We start from the raw sequence: 19,613 nt of genomic DNA, 5'->3' as shown, positions 1-19,613 counted from the left end.
ATGAGGAGGGGGATGCATTTGAAAATCTGGGGAGGTTCTTTTCAGGGACTTTTGATTGATGATGTCGGTTCCATGCTCCACTAAAAGCTTCTGTTTCCAAAGTGTCATCTCCTGAAAATGAAAGAAACGACACTTTACAGTATATCTGTTGTTTTGTTTGGGTAATGGAAACTGTCAGTTGTCTTCTGCAAGATGAGAGTATCAAAACCATAAAACACAAGCTGTGTAATTAGGGAATGTAACACGCCAGAGAGAGAAGGAATAGACACAACAGAAGCCTTGTGTCCAACACTACTCATGCTGTGTATGATGTTACACTGCAGCTTTTATAGTGACAACCACAACAGGAAGATAACGATCAGTATCGCAGCATTACGTTATGACTCCTGTTTATCATGTCATTTTGTAATTGTATAATGTTTTTACAAATCCGAGGGCTGAATTATAAATAGAGAGCAGAGCTGCTGCAGCAGAGGTCCTGATTGAATAAAAGAGAAACTAAATGAGTTTAGGGAAGCCATGGAAGTAATTTATACAGAACTAATGCGCACTGTTACTGCAGGTTTAGAGACAAGACTGTAAACTTTATATGTTGATTTGTTGTTAAAAAGCTTTTATTTGTTTTAACTTTTCCTTTTTTTTTTTCTTTTTTTTGGAGGTACAGCTGAACCAAAAATTTAGAAGATGTCATATTAGTTTCTCTGAAACTGAAAACCTTTTCGTTCATTTTTAATGTGAACCATGCTGGATATTTTGTGATATTTGTATCACCTTTAAGATGATCCTCAGGTAAAATTATTTCTAACTAACCAAAGCCTCCATAATTTGAGGAAATCACTTTATTTACCTCCTGAAATTGAGCTCTAGCTGCTATTTGTATCACTCTATTTTATTTTAAATTCAGCTTTGTCCTAAATGTCAATCTTTATTTCACTAGAAAATCTAAGAGTCACTAATACATAACAGTTAATACAGCTTATTTTTCTTCGGGTTTTGCTGTTTCATGTCGCCATCCCTTTAAGAGGCTTATGAGGCTCAGTGCGAAGGGTCAGGGCCCTGGCTGAATGTGTCATGTAAAATTATGATTATGAAATGCATGTACACCAACTTCCTCCCCCTAATCCTTTACCCTTTAGGCCCCATCCAGTGCAGCAGCCAAAACTGTACAACAGTGCCTGTAGGAACATGGGAAAAGCTATTTCTATTTCGTACTAATGTTGTTTCTGCTCCTTTTGCCACTTGTTTTGTAATATAATTTTTGCCCTTATAATACTATAAAATCCTTTTGAAATGTGGCTCTGAAAAGCTCTTTACAAATAAGGTTTAGTATTGATATTTTACTCATTTGTTAAAAAGTTGTTTGATTCCTCAGTGGTGACCAGAAGACTGTTGTTGAAATACCAAACTGTTGTATATGGTTCTTTGATGTAGACTTAAATTAGATATTTTCCTAATGTTTCTTTAAGTGGCATAGTTTTTTTTTTTTTTAATGAAATAAAAGCTTTTGTCTGGTCCTGCTTTTAGAAAGTCTAATTACTTTACAGACCTGGAGACACAAGCATAGCACATGGCACATACAAATATAAAGACGCATAAACTTTTAATTGAGCGCAGACTGTCCTCACCACTGCCCCTCAGATCAATATTAGGAAGATTTAGAGCAAATGAAATCAATCGAATAATCAATTGGAAGCTCGTAAAGAAACACAGCCAGTTGATTCACGAGGATCGGCACTCACAGAGTCAGATCAGCCACCCCCCACCCCTCCCACATGAAATATATCCCTGCGCCGAGTGACATAGACCCTCAGGAGACAGACCTGTTTGGAGGAAGCAAACATAGATACATTGGTCTCAGACGACCAAATGTACATAAGCACAAACTTCATTATGAGAGGCAGGTTTGTCATAAAGCATAAATCATCACAATAAGAATAATACTAAACAAGAGTTTGGGATATTTTAAGTGATTTAGAAATGAGTAAGAAGGACATGGACTCACATAACCAAGACTGAGGTTTTCCTTCCTAATTGTTTAAAAACAGTTTCAGTTGTAGTTGTATAGTTTTAAAAGGGAGTTCCTAAATGGTATTTAATGTGAGCTTTTCCCAAGTTCCACGTTTTTCAGTTTTCTCCTTCCAGGTAGATTTCCCCGAATGTCAGTTTGTGATCACCCTCTCTTCGTAACCTGACCATCTGGTGAGCTGCGACTCCTCCTGGATACTTAGAGAACTACAAGTCGCTGTGGGATTAATTACTGCTCAGAAACACATGAAGAGAGGTTTTTGGTCAAACTCATTCAATCCACTTTCATTCATTTTTGTCTGTTAAGTGTGGATGGTGATAGGGGTGTGAGAGAGACATTAACACACATTCTTAGTCATGCTAACAGTGTGGTTCTGACAGCCTGTTGCTAGTAAGAAATGTCTGTGCTCACAAAGCTGGCTAACAGAGTCACACTATGCTAACTGCACTAAAACAGGCCTCTACAGTTTTAAGTTTATCAGGCTCCAACAGATGGTTGGAAGCACAGAGTAAAACCCCCACCTCATTAGTCCGGCAATTAACACCACAGATTTGTGCTTCACTGGGTTCCAACAATTTACTTCCTTGATAAACTAACAAAGGCACTCATTTCCCATCGCCCCCTCACATACTGTATACACACACACACACACACACACACACACACACACACACACACACACACACACACACACCACACACACACACACACACACACAAACACAGCTATGCAAATAAGGCTGAATCAAAAAGAAAAAATGAACTCAGGCCCAACATGCATGGCAGAAAATGTTCTGTGTTACCATATGTGATACTTCAGGTAAATATTACTTTTGCTACACATTCTACTACAATTATCATTATTATTATTTATTTGTACAGCATTGATCAAACACGGAAATTGACATATTTTACTTTTGCCAGATATTTAGACTTTTTGAGTAAAAAGTCTGTTACTGTAAAAGGTGGTGTTGCAGGCTCAGCTGAGAACAATAATTCTCATTTTCTTGTATTTCATGTCTGATCTTACAGAAACAAGGTGTCCGTGTTGCCGTCTCAATTCATAGACACGTAGACTAGACAAGTGCATACAGCATGCAAATACCTTCCTGAATATTTTGAATTATTTTGCGGTAGTCATTCAGAAATGCATGTAAACACACATTTGCACATACACAGAACAACCCCCAACAACACATGCACACAAAAACAAAGGTTATACACAGCCAACACCACAACATATGCAAATCATGTTTGCACATTGTTTAACATACACAAACTCTCTCTCACTTTGCTGGGTCCTAATACACAGGCAGTCCTTTACACACATTCATCACACACTTTGCATATATATGACTAAATAATGCACCAGTGACTTAGACATAACACAGCTGTGATCCTGACTGAAGTGCTCATCTGCATAACAGTAGTGATGTTATCAGCAGACAGCCTGCTTGTCTCTTGCCACAATACTATCAGCTGAGCGTGTTGACAGAAGAGGAGGGTGGTGGGAGGAGGATTGGCGTGTGTATCTGTGGCTGTATTGGCATGGATTCAGGAGAAGTGTGTACCTCTGTATGTGTTTTAAGGAGGTGTGTGACATTATTATGCACACACTCACAGAGGTGTGTTTACCTTGAAACTACTAAGTCCTGGAAGCGTCCTGAATTGTTGCTGTGGGTGTAGGATAATTTCTTAGAGAGTGGTAACCTGGGAGAGGGCTTTCATAACCTACCGTGGAGTATAAGGAAACGTAATGAGATATGAGGTTGTTCCTGTTAAAGATGAGTCAAGCATTTAATATTTATTATGGAGTACAACTTCCGGCAGAATATAAGGAAATGTAACTTAAGTGCAAGACTATGTAAATTTTTTCTGAAAAGCTGCCAAAGAAGCCTCAAGTGGCAGTCAAGCTGTTAATGCTAAATGTTTAAATGTAGCATAACAGTAGAAAAAGCAGAGAATTTAGGTTCATAAACTCAGTGTTAGTTAAACAGGAATATCTAAAGTTTGCTAACCTTAGCTAACAATAAACCAGGTACCACTGATGAGGTAAGGCTGTAACATCACAATCCCTGAGTGGGTTTGAATCCTTATGAATTCAACTTTTTCATTTGTATTCATTTTGTATTGTATCATTTGTATTCAAGGGACGAATATGTAATTTCTTCCTTCAAAAGTTTAATATCAGCAGAGACAGAACATGAGAACAAAGTGTTTTAGTTTTACATCAGTGAACTGAATAGAAAACCAGATAATATGTAAAATGTAATGGAAATAAAAAGTTACATAGTTAACTGATAACACCAGATTATGGACCTGTGTGACCAAATATTACAAAGGCTGTTGTGACTGCTTAACTTATAGCATTTAAAGCCTAACTCAATATATTCATGATTTGAGTAAGTTTCAGGGCTAATATAACGCTAATTTTAGTCTAAACCATTAGGTGTTTTTTTTGTTACAACACGGAATAAAATACTGATGCTCAGTCCTTTCCTGCCCATGCTTAGTTAATGGGTCATGAAACAGTGGCTTTGAGCAGGAGACGCCCCTGGTTTTTCATTATCCGCTCAACCATCAAGCTGCACCTTCCTGTTGGAGAAAGACTGAGAATACCGGAAGTCTTCAGAATAAAGGTACAGATAAGTTACCTGTGGAAACCACTGCTGGGGATTGGCTGTGCACAACTACGGAGAAATATTGATTAAAATTGATTGAAGTGATTTTTTTTGACACAGTTGTAAATATTCCACGTATATATATATATATAGTCGCTAAATGTTTTATGATCGTGTCTCGTGCTCAGAAACATTACATGTACTTGCACAGGTTTCTTTGCAAAGTCGTTTTCATTTCGGTGCCTCAAATTGAACACCCCAACGCCCTTTACATATGGCTATTATTTTGACATTTGTAACTACAACTTCTGGTTATGGTGCCTAACTTGACGCCTGAACCGTGACGACTGAACGGTCCTCTTCTCTGGTGGCGTCGTTACGATACAGTGGGGACCGAGGTACATCCCTGTCCAAAACAAAGCTGGAAGAAATTCACAGTTGAAGGTGGATTTTTATCTTTCTGTCTGATTAGTTCTTTATTTCCATAGAGCTGCTGACAGGTGAGTTTCTACTCTGTAGAACATTTCTTTCAACTGTTTAAGTTGGTGGTTTCACTGTGAACGTGAATATACTGTTCTCCTAGACGCACTGCACTATTTGTTTTCTGTCTGCTTCACAGAAATAAGACGTGATATCCTGGGTACAGGTGTACAATATGTTTGTGGTACTTTTAGTTGAGTTTATGCTTTTTATTCTGGTGTTATAATAAGGTTTAGTGGTATTTGAAGCACTTTGTCTCAGAGCATTGTGAACTAAGTGTGTGGTTGTTTTATGGCATTATTTACATAGTAATATTAGTAAAGGATGTTCAAATGCATTGTTTATGGCTCTGCTGTAACCTATAAATGATAATACTAGCATTTTTATGGCATTTTATATTATATGATGCAGCTAATATGACACTATGCGACCCATAAGCTCTCAAGATGTTTACATGTCAATAGTATTCCCCCCCTTTTTTTTTTTTATCTCTCTCATGTTTACCAAATCAAATCCAAGTCCCACACTTCCAAGACTGGGTTTACCTGGCTGAGGCTTAGACATGCAGAAACCTCATCATCTTCAACATGTTTACTTTTACTTCTTCATTCCTTCCTACCCAGCCACAGCAGAATGCACCTGCTGCCTGACGTGTGGAGGCAGGACTACTGGCTTCCTCCAGGTGTGACCTGGAAAGACATGGATCACCTGGCGGACTCTGACCGACCGCAACCCCTGGACCTCCTCATAGCTCTGCCCCTAGCACTGGGCTTTGTTGCCCTACGCTATGTGTTTGAGAGGTACAACACACCTGATCTCTTTGTCCTGTGAAGATGTTTATACAGGAAGGGCCATTGTCCTCTGCAGTGGCGTGTGTGGCTTTGACAATTAAACACTTTGTCCTGCCTAACCTGAAATGATACTCACATCCCTCTTAAGAAACACAATCAACTGATGTTTTTTTTTTTTTACAATTGCAAAAGCCGGTATTATTTGAATTGGCTCCAAAATGTCATGCAGCATTTCCTCAAGCATCAAGTATCTACGGAGGACATTGTATTTGTAAGAGGATATCAACTGTGGGGCAGTGAGCAGGTGTTTCGGCAGAGCAGGCATTGTTATCATCAGGAAAAAAGCCTTTGGGGACTAGAAGGAGAGAGACTGACAGAGAGAAAGAGAGCGAAGGGACAGAATTAGGAGTGGTGATGTCTAAACTGAAGATTTTCAACGGTTATTTTAAATAATTTTTATATTATTATAAGTTATTTTACATTATAGCTATAGACCAAATTCCGTTTGCATGTCCTCATCTGATTCTATTTAGTTTCACTTTGAACAGAAATAGACACACATTTATATCATTCTTACACATTTCACAAAATATCACATATTATTAGATTGGAACATACTGTTTATATCTAAATTAATTTCACATCATGCTTGGTTATATATTCATGCATATTCAAATACATTACATGAATGCACGCTGGTTTAGAGTTGCTTTTGACTGACTCTTAAATGGCTTATTATGTACAGTATAACTAGGGGCTGGTTCTCTGACTACCCCACAGCGGGTGTTATATCATCATTTGTGTTAGCTGTCCTTTGTTCTCCCTGCCCCTAGGTTTTTTGCCCCATCCATGGGCAGATGTTTGGGTGTAAGGAATAGATTGCAAGTGACCGCTGCCCCCTCCCCAAAGCTGGAGTCTTTTTACACCAAGAGGAGCAGACAGCCGACACAGGTTAGTCTGACAAGGTTTCAACAGGTAATCAAACATGCTTTCTTACCTGTTAATTACCTCACCAGCCCCCAGAATTATCTTGTTACCCCTAGGCTGGGAACCAGTAGACTAAACTACTTCTCTGTATATAAAGTAGTTAAAACTAGCTCCACCCTGACCAACTACAAATGTAAAATGCTACACACACACACACACACTCATGCATCAGTATTAAAAATGTAATTATGTAACATCTAATAATGTATCAGACACAGGATAGTACTTAACACCAGCGTAACTTAACACCAGTTCCACACTGATTTGGTGAAGTTGAGAAAATCTGATGGAAGAGAAAATATTTCTCTTGCGTTCTCTTGTTTCAGAGTGAAATTGTTAGTTTGATGTCGCTGTGCGGTAAAACCCAGAGGCAGATTGAAACCTGGTTCCGTCGTCGCAGGAACCAAGACAGGCCCTGTCAAACCAAGAAGTTTGGTGAAGCTGCGTAAGTGCTTTCTCTCCACAACCCTTTCATTGCTCAGTTCACAGATGACTTCCCTCAAGAACACTTCCTTCACCACCCAATGCAAAAATCCAAAGCAGGCTGTGGAAAAAAAAAAACACGAGAACCTGACTAAGTATACGAGAATGACAACTGGAGAATGAGACGCCCTTTCAAACTAACTGATTTATATTTTTATAGTGTCTGTCCTTCTCCTTCAGGGTTCAGAGTGTCTGATCTTATGCGTTGTGTTATTTTGCAGTTGGAGGTTCTTTTTCTACATCACAGCCTTTGTGGCCGGACTAGCCTGCTTGGTTGATGTGAGTATGAGTTTTGAAAAAGCTTTACAACAATAATGTAGAAATAAATTACTACTGTTCCTGCTGAAAAAAAAAAAAACATCACTTGTAACTTGTCTACAGAGACCCTGGTTCTGGGACCGCAGCGAATGTTGGAGGAAGTATCCAGTACAGGTGAGAACAATACTTACACCACCTCACTGAGTTTACCCTGTTAAAATAGTTTTTAGTAATGTCTTTCTTTCTGGTCAGGAAAGTGAAGTGAGGCAAAATAAGATTACATTCCTACACGTAAGGAAAAAGCCACATGTAGTATGTGGAAGTTGTTGCATCCTATGTATTGATAATCTTTGTATGTGTACTCTGACTGGCATCTGAGTTTGAAGGAAAGAGATCAAATCTGCTTTAAAAAAGGAAATGTAAACAAGCACAATGTAGTGAAATCTGTTTCCTCATTCATATGTCAGAGAGCAATGAACACCCTGTTAAATTTTGATTTAAATTCATTTACTCATCTTCTAGGTAAATAAATCTAAATGAGCTGTAGCTGTAGTAGTTGAAGTGTATTTGCATAACTAAAACTTTAAAGCTAATGATGATTATTATTATTATTATTATTATTATTAATTCATCTGCCAAGTATTGTCTTGATTAAGCAGTTAACTGTTTGGTCAATAAAAAGTCACAATTTGAAAACTACACATTCCCAAAAGTGACATCTTCAGGCCTCTTCCTTTGCCTGACGAACAGTCGTAATGATAAAATGCAGTCTCATTGTGAAACTATTGTTATAGCAGAGGATGGTTTCGATCCATCGACCTCTGGGTTATGGGCCCAGCACGCTTCCGCTGCGCCACTCTGCTACACATTACGCACATGACTCAAAGCCATAATACCTGTCTTGAGGCAAGTGCCTTATCCATTAGGTCACTAGAACCAGTAAATGTATAGGTTATTGATTGAATAACGATTATCAAAATATTCACAGATTTATATTCTGTCTGTTGACTAATGAATTATTCAACTAATCATTTTCAGCTGTACTTGCCCTTTCTTAAAAACAATGTGCTTTATAAACAACATTTGATGATACAAATTGTTACTGAAAAGATGAACTACAGCTCCCAACTGATCTTTCTAATCAATACTTTGAGTTTTATTTAGTAAAAATGCTCCAAACTCTCCAGCTGTTAATCAATGTTGGCTGATATGGCTCTATTTGTGGGCCCCAAGTAAACGTTCAGGTGTTTTTGAATCACTTTTCATTGACTTTTGATAATAATAATAACAATGTTTCCTCCACAGCCCATGGAGAGAGCTCATTACTGGTACTACATGTTGGAGCTGGGTTTTTATGGCTCTCTGCTGCTGCGGATCTCTGTTGACATCAAGAGGAAGGTGAGGGCCTCAACATTCATTCATTCAGTCATTAATCTAACACAACTGTCTCCCTCCCGGTTAACAACACAACACATTTGTCCTTTAGAGAAGTGCACAAATAAAGATGTTAAAGAGAACCGATTTTATACATCACTTGTGCTTCAATGAGAAACTTCTCTATGTGTCACTTATTAACAAGAGGTTAATAAGTGACTATAAGGAGGAGAATGTTAAATTATTCTGTTGACATATGAAGGGCATTATGTTTTACTGAGTAGATACTACGTATATGTTTGCTTTGCCAGGATTTTAAAGAACAGGTGATCCACCATTTGGCCACCATCTTCTTGCTTAGTTTCTCCTACTGTGCCAACTACATTCGCATCGGCACTTTGGTCATGCTGCTTCACGACTCCTCTGACATCCTGCTTGAGGTAACGCGATGTAACTGTGGTTGGACTCAAAAGAACAACTTGTACCTTCAGAGTCCTGTGTCATCTATTCACGCTCTAGAGCCATAGCTTAACAGACACACGGGACCTTACAAATATAATTAGTCTCTCCAGAGCATGGGACCATGGCTTCATCTCCCCATTGGCCATTTTTCTGGCTCTGCGCAGACGCAACAAAGTGAGAGGAGCTGGCTGTCTGAATGTTGTAAACTGCACTCAGAGGTTCACGCTGTGCTTGAGGCTGTTCTTATAAAATCTATCTATGTAGTGTCCTGCAGGACGCTGAACTTATTTCGTCAGGCAGATCCTATGACTGAGTCCTGATAGCTAAAAGCACTTTAGAAGCCTGAGGTGACCTTTGTTTACCTGTGCAAAACAAATGACGCTACATGAGAGATGGGTTAAACACAAAGACACAGTAACTATACACAGCCTTGTTCTGTATTATGTGGAGCTCTGCTTATGACACAGACTCGTTGTCATCATAATTGAGCTGATGTTAACTTGTTGACGACATGTTTCCTGTTTCTCTGTTATCCTGAGTCCTGTGTGGGCTCAGTAACTCTTTTTGCATAATTCTTCAACTAAGGTTTTTCTCAGTGTGGTGAGGCCACTTCACGTGGTTTGTATTGTTTGCTCGATTTAATCAGTCATATCATATTCAATCATAATCATATTTTTCCAGTCCGCCAAGATGTTCAACTACGGCACTGGCTGGAGGAAAACGTGTGACACACTGTTCGTCGTCTTTGCTGGGGTCTTCCTTGTGACTCGACTGGTGATTTTCCCCAGCAAGTACGTTTTTCTCCTGAGAGTTTCTCCAGTTTTGTGAATTAGATGCTTAACTACTTAATGCAGCATGGGTGACTTGTAAGTCTATAGTCAGAAACACTTTTTTCCATTTGACTCTGATTATGTGATTGCTTGCAGAATCATCCATACCACCCTGGTTCTGTCCATGGAGGTCTTTGAACCCTTTGTCGGCTACTACTTATTCAACACCCTGCTGATGGTGCTGCAGGCTCTTCACATCTTCTGGGCTGGCTTAATCTTGCGCATGGTCTATAAGTTCCTGAAAGGCAAGGTGAGAATCAGGAAGTCAGTTGACGCTAAGTTTTCAGCTTTGTCACACATGTTTAAACCTTGTATCTGCTTCTGCCCGCAGCTGGAAAAAGACGAACGTAGTGATGAAGAGAGTGAGGTAGAAGAAGAAGAGGAGGATAAGGGAGGAGAGGAAAATGTGGATCGAGATGGAGATTATTGTTGGGAGAGAAGCAAAGACACCCTGAACTCTAAACTGTCTATGCTGACCAACAGCTGTGTCCTAAATAACTTGACGAACCACAGGGCATCTGTAGCTGACAGAATGCGTAAAGCTCAGTAGAGACTTGATGTTTTTACATTTCGCCCCGGTTTTGCTATCTCAGTCATATACAACAGTGCTATGGTTTATATATCAAATGATATAAGATCACCCTCTACACTACAAGTATTTCATGCTGATGGGACTCATTAGACAAGTAAAAGGGTGAGAGTTTAATTGTTAATCATTGTAAAAGTGCTGACATAGAAGAGGATGGTTTCCAACACACTTCTGATGCACCACTCCCTGGCTTAGGAGGCCAAAGCCTGATCCATTAGGCCACTGGGGCTCTTGCAGCTGCTGGGGAGCCACTGCGCACAGGTCGGCATTCAGTGGTAGTAACACAGACATTATAATCCTTTTTTATTCACTTTTCAATGGACAGGAATGACAATCTTTGTGTGAATTGAAGAAATTATCAAACTGTTCAGTGCCTACTGACATACACTGCAGACTGTTTTTACACTATTTTTCATTGACTTCACAGAGCAGATACCTGACAACAAAAAAAGTGATTGTAACTAAAAAATAATAAAAAACAAAACGAACGCTGTAGTTTGTTGTAGTTTTCTGAAGTAACTTGCAGTGTAGACATAAGTGTTTGTTTAATGTGGAAAATATGAAATTGCACATGCAGTAGACATTTAAATGCTGGAAATAAAGTTGTCATTTTACTCTTTCTATGTCTCTTGGGATTATTTAAGACAATGAAACAGTTTTGATATGATTCAGTAAAATTGCATTGTTTGATTCACAGCTCTTTTAAGTCATACATACTCAGTCCATCACTAGATACGTTTGTAATAGTTTACAACAAGTAGCTAAAACTATACCATTATAATTCAGCTTTTTGTATTACACAAGTTGTATTTAGTCCAGGCTTTTAACCTTTGCTGTTAATAACATGAAGCATAGCAGGTTCAGTATTCCCCACGGACATACAAGCGACACAGTAATGCATGTTTTTATGAATTTTATAGTACCATTATTGCTTATAATTTGCTGATAAATAAATGTGCCTACATCACGTGTAACCACAGACTGTGAAACTGTAATTTCCTCTGTGCCACAGTACCATCTGGTGGCTTTATAGTCCACCTGTAATGGGTGTTTTTATTAGTGTCAGAGATGATGGGATAGAGTTTAGTTACGTACAAGCACTGTTTGTTTGATGAAATAAACCAAAATAAAGTAATTGAGGATGGAGCCGCTGTAATCGGAATCAACGATCTTAATCTCCATCTGCATTGATTTCACTCAGATTTTATTGTGAAGGTCCCGACCGGAAGTTGTAATTTGTGTCTTCCGCTGCTGTGACTCCTTCTCCGGATGTTTGCCCGCCGCCATTGTAGATCTACAATGCTGTTTACGAATTGTGTCGCAACTAATCTGACTTGTTGCTTAGTTCATATGGAGCATGCATTTGGACAGCGCTGTTATTTATTCCTCAGAGGCTATATATAAGTCGTTTAATTAGAAAGTTCAGTCGCTGCTAACCAGCTAGCTCTGGCTCGCTCCACCTCGGCTGTCCTGCCTGCAGCAGGTCTCGGGTTAACAGCGACTGAACTTTTAAATTTAAAAATATAGCAGCTTTTAATCTTTACGATTCAACTGAAAAGTAGACCATGTGCCAAAGTAAGATCATTCATAATGTAAGAGTTAGATCGCCCATCCTTTTGTGAATATATGTACGTTAGGTAAGCAGCAGACGACGCTGAAGTTAGCTTCTGATTCGGCAGTGAAGGGGAAAGTTAAGAGAATTTAACTAAACCCAATCCTCCGTTTATTGGACCTCTTACTGCATCTAGACCACATGAGACCAGGTCTAGATCTGAAACCACTGGACCCGGACTTGTCAAATGTGGTGTAGATTAAACCCCGAGAGGCTAAAGACTCTTTGAAATACAGTTTCTGATTTGTGAAGCCTTTATGCTATAACGTTTCACTGTTTTTTTTCTGCATTTGCCGAATCAGAAGCTAACTTCAACGTTGTAAGCAGCAGAAGTTGTTGTTAGCTGTAGCTACTGTTAAATGCCACTCTTTCTCAAACTAGTAAATGTATTAGTCAATTTTCATCCTTTTGTACTGAGTATTAAATAGGTTTTAAATGAATGATGAATTGATCTTTTGTTCTTTTCATAGACAGCAGACAGAGAGTAGTTTGATTTAAAGTCCTTCTTTCATTTAAAGGGAAACTTTTTTTAAAATCCTTTCCAGGATTCCTGAACCTGCAGTTGGAGCTGTGTGAGGCCACCTCCTCTGAAACTGATGGGAGATTCGTGCTTAACTTGCAACTGACTGAGTTAATCATGGTAAGTGAAGTGAATTTCAAGTTTTAAAAAACTTACTCAGTACAGTTTTGTGAAAAGCTTAAGCCTAAAATGATCTGGATTTCACTGCAATGGGAAGTTTATTTTATAAAGTATAATTATTTGTTTTCATAGGGACTCCAGAGCCCACTTCAGGCCAGTAGCACCTTACGGTCCCCTACAACCAGAAATAATTGGTAAGTCATGGGCATTACCACACCCCACACCTGTATGAATCAAATTAAGAGTCAAAAGGATTTTGAACTTGTAAAGTGATGTTCACAAATAATTCCAATTGCAGTTGTAAATCAACCTTTGTAAACCTGTAAAATAAATCTCATGTTTGTACGTGTGAAGACGTGTAGAAGAGACTTGTATTTGTTAAAAGACAATGTGATTCAAATTTTTGAAGAAATGACATTAGTGGTGAGGTAACACAACGACACTGAAAGAAGTGCTTTTGTCAATGTCTGTGTACAGATAAAGTGCAGAAATCTGATTGGATTCTGCTTTGTGATTGGATTGTCCTTGTCCAGTTAGATTCAGGTGAAAAAATAGTCAAAATTCTACTTGTAACTTGAGTGTCACACACTGTGTGGGAACTTTAGGCACCAAGTTTTACACAAAGCACTTTGTCTTTCACAGCGTCTGTGTGTTACCTCACCACTGGTCATTTGTTCAGTTTTATTCACAAAGTCTTGTTTTTCTTTTTACAAATGCAAAACTCTTCACAGTATTTTATTGTCTTTAAGGGTAATTTGCTACACATTCCAACAGAATTGTATTGTAAACTAGAGTGAAATCCATCAGCATATTGTGGTTGTTTTAAAAGCTGTATAGCTTTGGTCCGTAAAGTGATACATCAGAGTTGTCACTGAATTATTCCTCATTACTTCATCATTATGTCACAATGAGTTACTTCACAACAAATCAGAGACAGCAACTTTCCAAACAAGTATTTTAATTATAATGTTCAAGCCAAACACACACTGTGTGTGTGTGTGTGTGTGTGTGTGTGTGTGTGTGTGTGTGTGTGTGTGTGTGTGTGTGTGTGTGTCTCAGTCTCACATCCACCTTATTTTTTGATGCATTAGTGATGACAACTTAAAAAAATAAGTGTAATAAACTGATTAATTTTAACTCATCTTAATCATTTAACCATGGATCTTTGTGGAAAGGCAATTACACAAAGTACAAACTGCTAGCTTGGGGAAAAGCAAGCCGCCTCCCCTAGCAGCTAGCATTAGCATTATCCGCTAGCTTGCTCGCATTGTACATTGATGAATGCATTAAATGATTTCATTATAAGACTGCAAAATAATAAAATGTTAAATAATAAAGGGAAAGAATACTTTCTAAATGCATTGTATGTCTAATTGATTGATCTGTCAAACAGACATCTCTTAGTATTCTTTCTTAACAGGTGCTTCCCACCAGGGAGTTTCTCTACGATGAGGTGTAATTCAGGCAAATTTTAGTTGCCTGAAGAAGACAAGTTAAGTTTATCAGTGTTTATTATGTTCTTACAGCTGCTGTAAGGGCGCAGAGGAGTTGGCCCTCCTCATCCAGAATCTCCACGTCACCCTGGATGTCCAGTTGCTGGATTCTCTATACATCCAGGACATATGGAGTACACAGAGGTGCAACCTCAGCTGCATTCAGGACCCACCAGGTGTGCAGCTGTACATAGAGAATGGAAGACTGACCATGGTTGGTTTCCACCTTAACCAGTTCATCCCAGGTATATGCGTATGTCTCATAGCTTGTGATTAAGTGTATTGTTTATTATCATTTCATCCAAACATAAAATACATTTTTGATCCAAAACCTTTTTCATCAAGCCAGTGCCAAGTACTTCCAAGCTCCTGGCAACACCTGCCAGAGCAGGACAAACGGTGAGTTGTCTACCCTCCCAGAGAGGCAGCCCAGGTGACAGTTCAAGGCAGCGACGGGGAAGAACACCTCCTGTCCTGGGAAGGACAGTCTCTAGAGGTAAGATTCACTTCAAATATCTCGGTTTCCTCTAATGAATATCAGATCTATATCAACACACACTGCTCTCTATGATTATCTTTCAGCTGTCTTCTTGGATTGAACTTGGGCCCGGCAACCTGGCCCAGTGATAGCTGCCTGGTGGAGGCCGTTTGCAGCGAGCTCTTCCATCTTTTTCCATGTGGCCACGTGGATCATGAGGACTTGATGGTCCCTCATCCTTAAGGACTGGGTGGTCATTAGAAAGCCAAGTGCTGGCCAGCCTGAGGTTGAAGGCTCAGACCAACTTCCAGCTCTTTGAATCAAATCAAATTAAGGACTCAGTGGTAAGAGTTTGTCATAAAGCTGTGTTATAATCTGTACTTTGATTTATCTTTTAATGAAAGCTGAAAATCCTAAAACAGTCTGTGTTTGTCTATGTGTTTCAGGTGCTGGCCAGACTCTGCCTTCAGCAAAGGGGCTGTCCTTGGTACAGGTGGGACAAGGGCAGCCCTTTAACTTAAATGTCCCAGAGGAGCAGCCTGGGCCCTTCAGCAGGGGTCTGCCTCCTCCAAACAATGAAAAGCCTGGCCCCTCATCTAGCGCTAGCGCTCAACTAGCCACTCCTCCCCTCTTCTGTCCAGCCACCTCCTCTGCCTGGACTACATGTACTCAAGACCAGAGCCTACAGGAAGAGGAAGGCGGCTGAAGCTGCTGCGGCAGGGCGTGGTCCACTGCCAGGAGGAAAACCTGCTGGCAGCCAACATCACACACCTGCAGCATGTGTGGTCAACCCAAAAGGATTGACACTGACCACACTCATATTGCAGTGGTGTAACACTGTGAGACTGTTAGTGGAAAGACTGCGGAGGAGTGGAGGGAAGAGATGAAGGACAACTTTTATTTACATTAATTTACATTATTATTATTATAATTATTATTATTTTATTTTATTTAATGCATTTGGACTGGTGTTTGTGTCAGCTGATGTCTTATGATGATGTCAGTCCAGTTTTCCCTCTCTTTTGGCCTATTTATGGTTTATTTCTTTGAAATTATGTCTACCTTAAATTAATCTTCACTTGTTGGTTTATTTGACCTAAAACTTGTTACTAAAGCAAATTGTTTTAATTTAGAACCAGAAGTAGTTAAGTTGTATCCTGTATTTAATTATGTTCTTAACAGGATAAGCAGAACCCTGGTGAATGTTTGAGAGAGATTCCTTTGTTTCTTAGGATGTATTAAGAATGTAAGATGTTTTAGTTACCCTTTCTATATTATTTTTGTGGTATTCATGGCAAGGTATTTACTTTTGTTTGTTGTACAGAAGAAAACATCCATCCACCCATTCTACCAACAGTTCCTTGCTGAATTTCCTGAACAAAATAAATGGTTAAATGGCTCTTAGATCCATGTGTTTAATGTGTATACCACTCAGAGTCTCTATGGTGCAGTTATGTAAAAGAACATAGGCTCTTTACAGTCTTTTTACAATTATATTTGTAGCAACTATTCTGACCAGAAATTAACCATCCAGTTGGATCAAGAATTCAGTTCACAGTAAATAACTTTTATATTGCAAATAAGAAGTGTGATGTCCAATAAGTCTACATTACCATCTGTGGTATGGCTTGACTTAGACTACACATATAAACAACCATAAATACACAGACCTAATAGATGGCTCCAAGAGTATTATATTATTGTTACTTTGAAAATATTTCTAAATAAAAGAATCATTCCACAATCTGCACTTTTTTTGAAATCTTTATTGTTATTGATGACTCATTTTGCATTACATGACTTGTGACATGTATGAAGGAAATAACATAATTGCAACACTTTATCAATAAATAAATGTGGAGTACTCATACTGGTTAAACTTTCAGTTTCAAAAGTCAAAACAATAAAAACTCAACATTAACTTGATTAATGTTAATGACAGAATTCAGTTGAAATGAATGAATGCACCCAAAATACATCAGCAATTTTGTTATGAGAACATTTCTGCTCTAATCCTGTTATCTATATGATGTACACACACTCAAGTGAAGTTTTTATACAAAAAAACATCACTATACTATGACATTTTTTTTACTTTTCTATGCCTTACTATACCATGACATTTTGACTTTTTATGTCTTACTATACTATGACATTTTTTTGACTTTTTAAGCCTTACTATACTATGACATTTTTTTTACTTTTCAATGCCTTAATATCCTAAGACTTTTTTTTTTACTTTTCTATGCCTTGCTATACTATGACATTTTTTTTTACTTTTCTATGCCTTGCTATACTATGACATTTTTTTTTACTTTTCTATGCCTTGCTATACTATGACATTTTTTTTTACTTTTCTATGCCATATTATACTATGACATTTTTTTTTACTTTTTATACCTTGCATTTTTTTTGACTTTCTATGCCTTGCTATACTATGACATTTTTTTTTACTTTTCTATGCCTTGCTATACTATGACATGTTTTTTGACTTTCTATGCCTTACTATACTATGACATTTTTTTGACTTTTTAAGCCTTACTATACTATGACGTTTTTATGCCTTACTATACTACTTTGTTTTTCTGACTTTTTATGCCTTACTATATTATGACATTTCCATGGCTTTTTATGCCTTCTTATACTATATTGGTTATATGAGGTTTTTATGTCTTACTATACTATGACATTTTTATGACTTTTTATGCATACTATACTGTGATATTTTAATGACTTTTTATGCCTTACTATAATAGGACATTTTTATGGCTTTTTATGCCTTACTATACTATCACATTTTCATGACTTTTTATACCTTGCTATACTATGATATTTTTATGACTTTTTATGCCTTACTATACTATGACATTTTTTTTGACTTTTCTATGCATTCCTATACTGACATTTTTTTGACTTTTTAAGCCTTATTATAGTACTTTTTTTTTACTTTTCTATGTCTTGCTATACTATGACATTTTCTTTTACTTTTCTATGCCTTGCTATACTATGGCATTTTTTTCACTTTCTATGCCTTACTATACTATGACATTTTTTTGACTTTTCTATGCCTTACTATACTATGACATTTTTATGTCTGACTATACTATGACATTTTTATGTCTGACTATACTATGACATTTTTATGTCTGACTATACTATGACATTTTTATGTCTGACTATACTATGACATTTTTATGTCTGACTATACTATGACATTTTTATGTCTGACTATACTATGACATTTTTATGTCTGACTATACTATGACATTTTTATGTCTGACTATACTATGACATTTTTATGTCTGACTATACTATGACATTTTTATGTCTGACTATACTATGACATTTTTATGTCTGACTATACTATGACATTTTTATGTCTGACTATACTATGACATTTTTATGTCTGACTATACTATGACATTTTTATGTCTGACTATACTATGACATTTTTATGTCTGACTATACTATGACATTTTTATGTCTGACTATACTATGACATTTTTATGTCTGACTATACTATGACATTTTTATGTCTGACTATACTATGACATTTTCATGGCTTTTTATGCCTTATTATACTGTATTGGTTATATGACATTTTTATGTCTTACTATACTATGACATTTTTATGACTTTAATGCCTTAATATACTAGGAAATTTCTATGACTTTTTATGCCTCACTATACTATGACATTTTCATGGCTTTTTATGCCTTATTATACTGTATTGGTTATATGACATTTTTATGTCTGACTATACTATGACATTTTTATGACTTTTTATGCCTCAATATACTATGACTTTTTATGCCTTACTATACTAGGAAATTTCTATGACTTTTTATGCCTCACTATACTATGACATTTTCATGGCTTTTTATGCCTTATTATACTGTATTGGTTATATGACATTTTTATGTCTGACTATACTATGACATTTTTATGACTTTTTATGCCTCAATATACTATGACTTTTTATGCCTTACTATAATATGAAATTATGCCATATTATACTATGACTTTTTTTTACTTTCTATGCCTTACTATACTATGACATTTTTATGACTTTTTATGCCATATTATACTGTGACATTTTTTTGACTTTTTATGCCTTACTATACTATGACATTTTTTTTATTTTTCTATGCCTTGCTATACTATGACATTGTTTTTACTTTTCTATGCCTTGCTATACTATGACATTTTTTTTGACTTTTTAAGCCTTACTATACTATGACATTTTTTTTGACTTTTTAAGCCTTACTATACTATGACTTTTTTTAACTTTCTATGCCTCGCTATACTATGACATTTTTTTGACTTTTTACGTCTTACTATACTATGACATTTTTTTGACTTTTCTATGCCTTGCTATACTATGACATTTTTTTGACGTTTTAAGTCTTACTATACTATGACATTTTTTTTACTTTCTATGCCTCGCTATACTATGACATTTTTATGACTTTTTATGCCTTACTATACTA

The 19,613-nt window shown here is 37.3% G+C and overlaps 1 protein-coding gene across 2 annotated transcripts; it reads left to right on the top strand.

The window, feature by feature from the left end:
• The first annotated feature begins 5,014 nt into the window (after window positions 1-5,014).
• On the top strand, window positions 5,015-11,503 carry LOC111228973 (ceramide synthase 2-like). 2 transcript variants are annotated; one of them, XM_022755102.1, is made up of 11 exons: window positions 5,015-5,146; window positions 5,750-5,926; window positions 6,751-6,868; window positions 7,231-7,349; window positions 7,609-7,666; window positions 7,769-7,819; window positions 8,951-9,043; window positions 9,331-9,459; window positions 10,163-10,272; window positions 10,408-10,561; window positions 10,643-11,503. In XM_022755102.1, exons 2-11 carry the CDS (start codon window positions 5,760-5,762, stop codon window positions 10,859-10,861), a joined length of 1,218 nt encoding a protein of 405 aa, XP_022610823.1. In that variant the 5' UTR covers window positions 5,015-5,146; window positions 5,750-5,759; the 3' UTR covers window positions 10,862-11,503. The 2 variants fall into 2 exon arrangements, with proteins under 2 accessions (XP_022610823.1, XP_022610824.1); XM_022755103.1 differs by lacking the exon at window positions 9,331-9,459.
• Window positions 11,504-19,613: the final 8,110 nt, after the last annotated feature.

The sequence above is a fragment of the Seriola dumerili genome, unplaced genomic scaffold, assembly GCF_002260705.1.
Source record: "Seriola dumerili isolate Sdu_G_001 unplaced genomic scaffold, Sdu_1.0 BDQW01000226.1, whole genome shotgun sequence".
In the NCBI taxonomy this organism is placed as follows: domain Eukaryota; kingdom Metazoa; phylum Chordata; class Actinopteri; order Carangiformes; family Carangidae; genus Seriola; species Seriola dumerili.
Note: the sequence above shows the minus strand (reverse complement) of the source record. Positions and strands in the feature narration are given on the sequence as shown.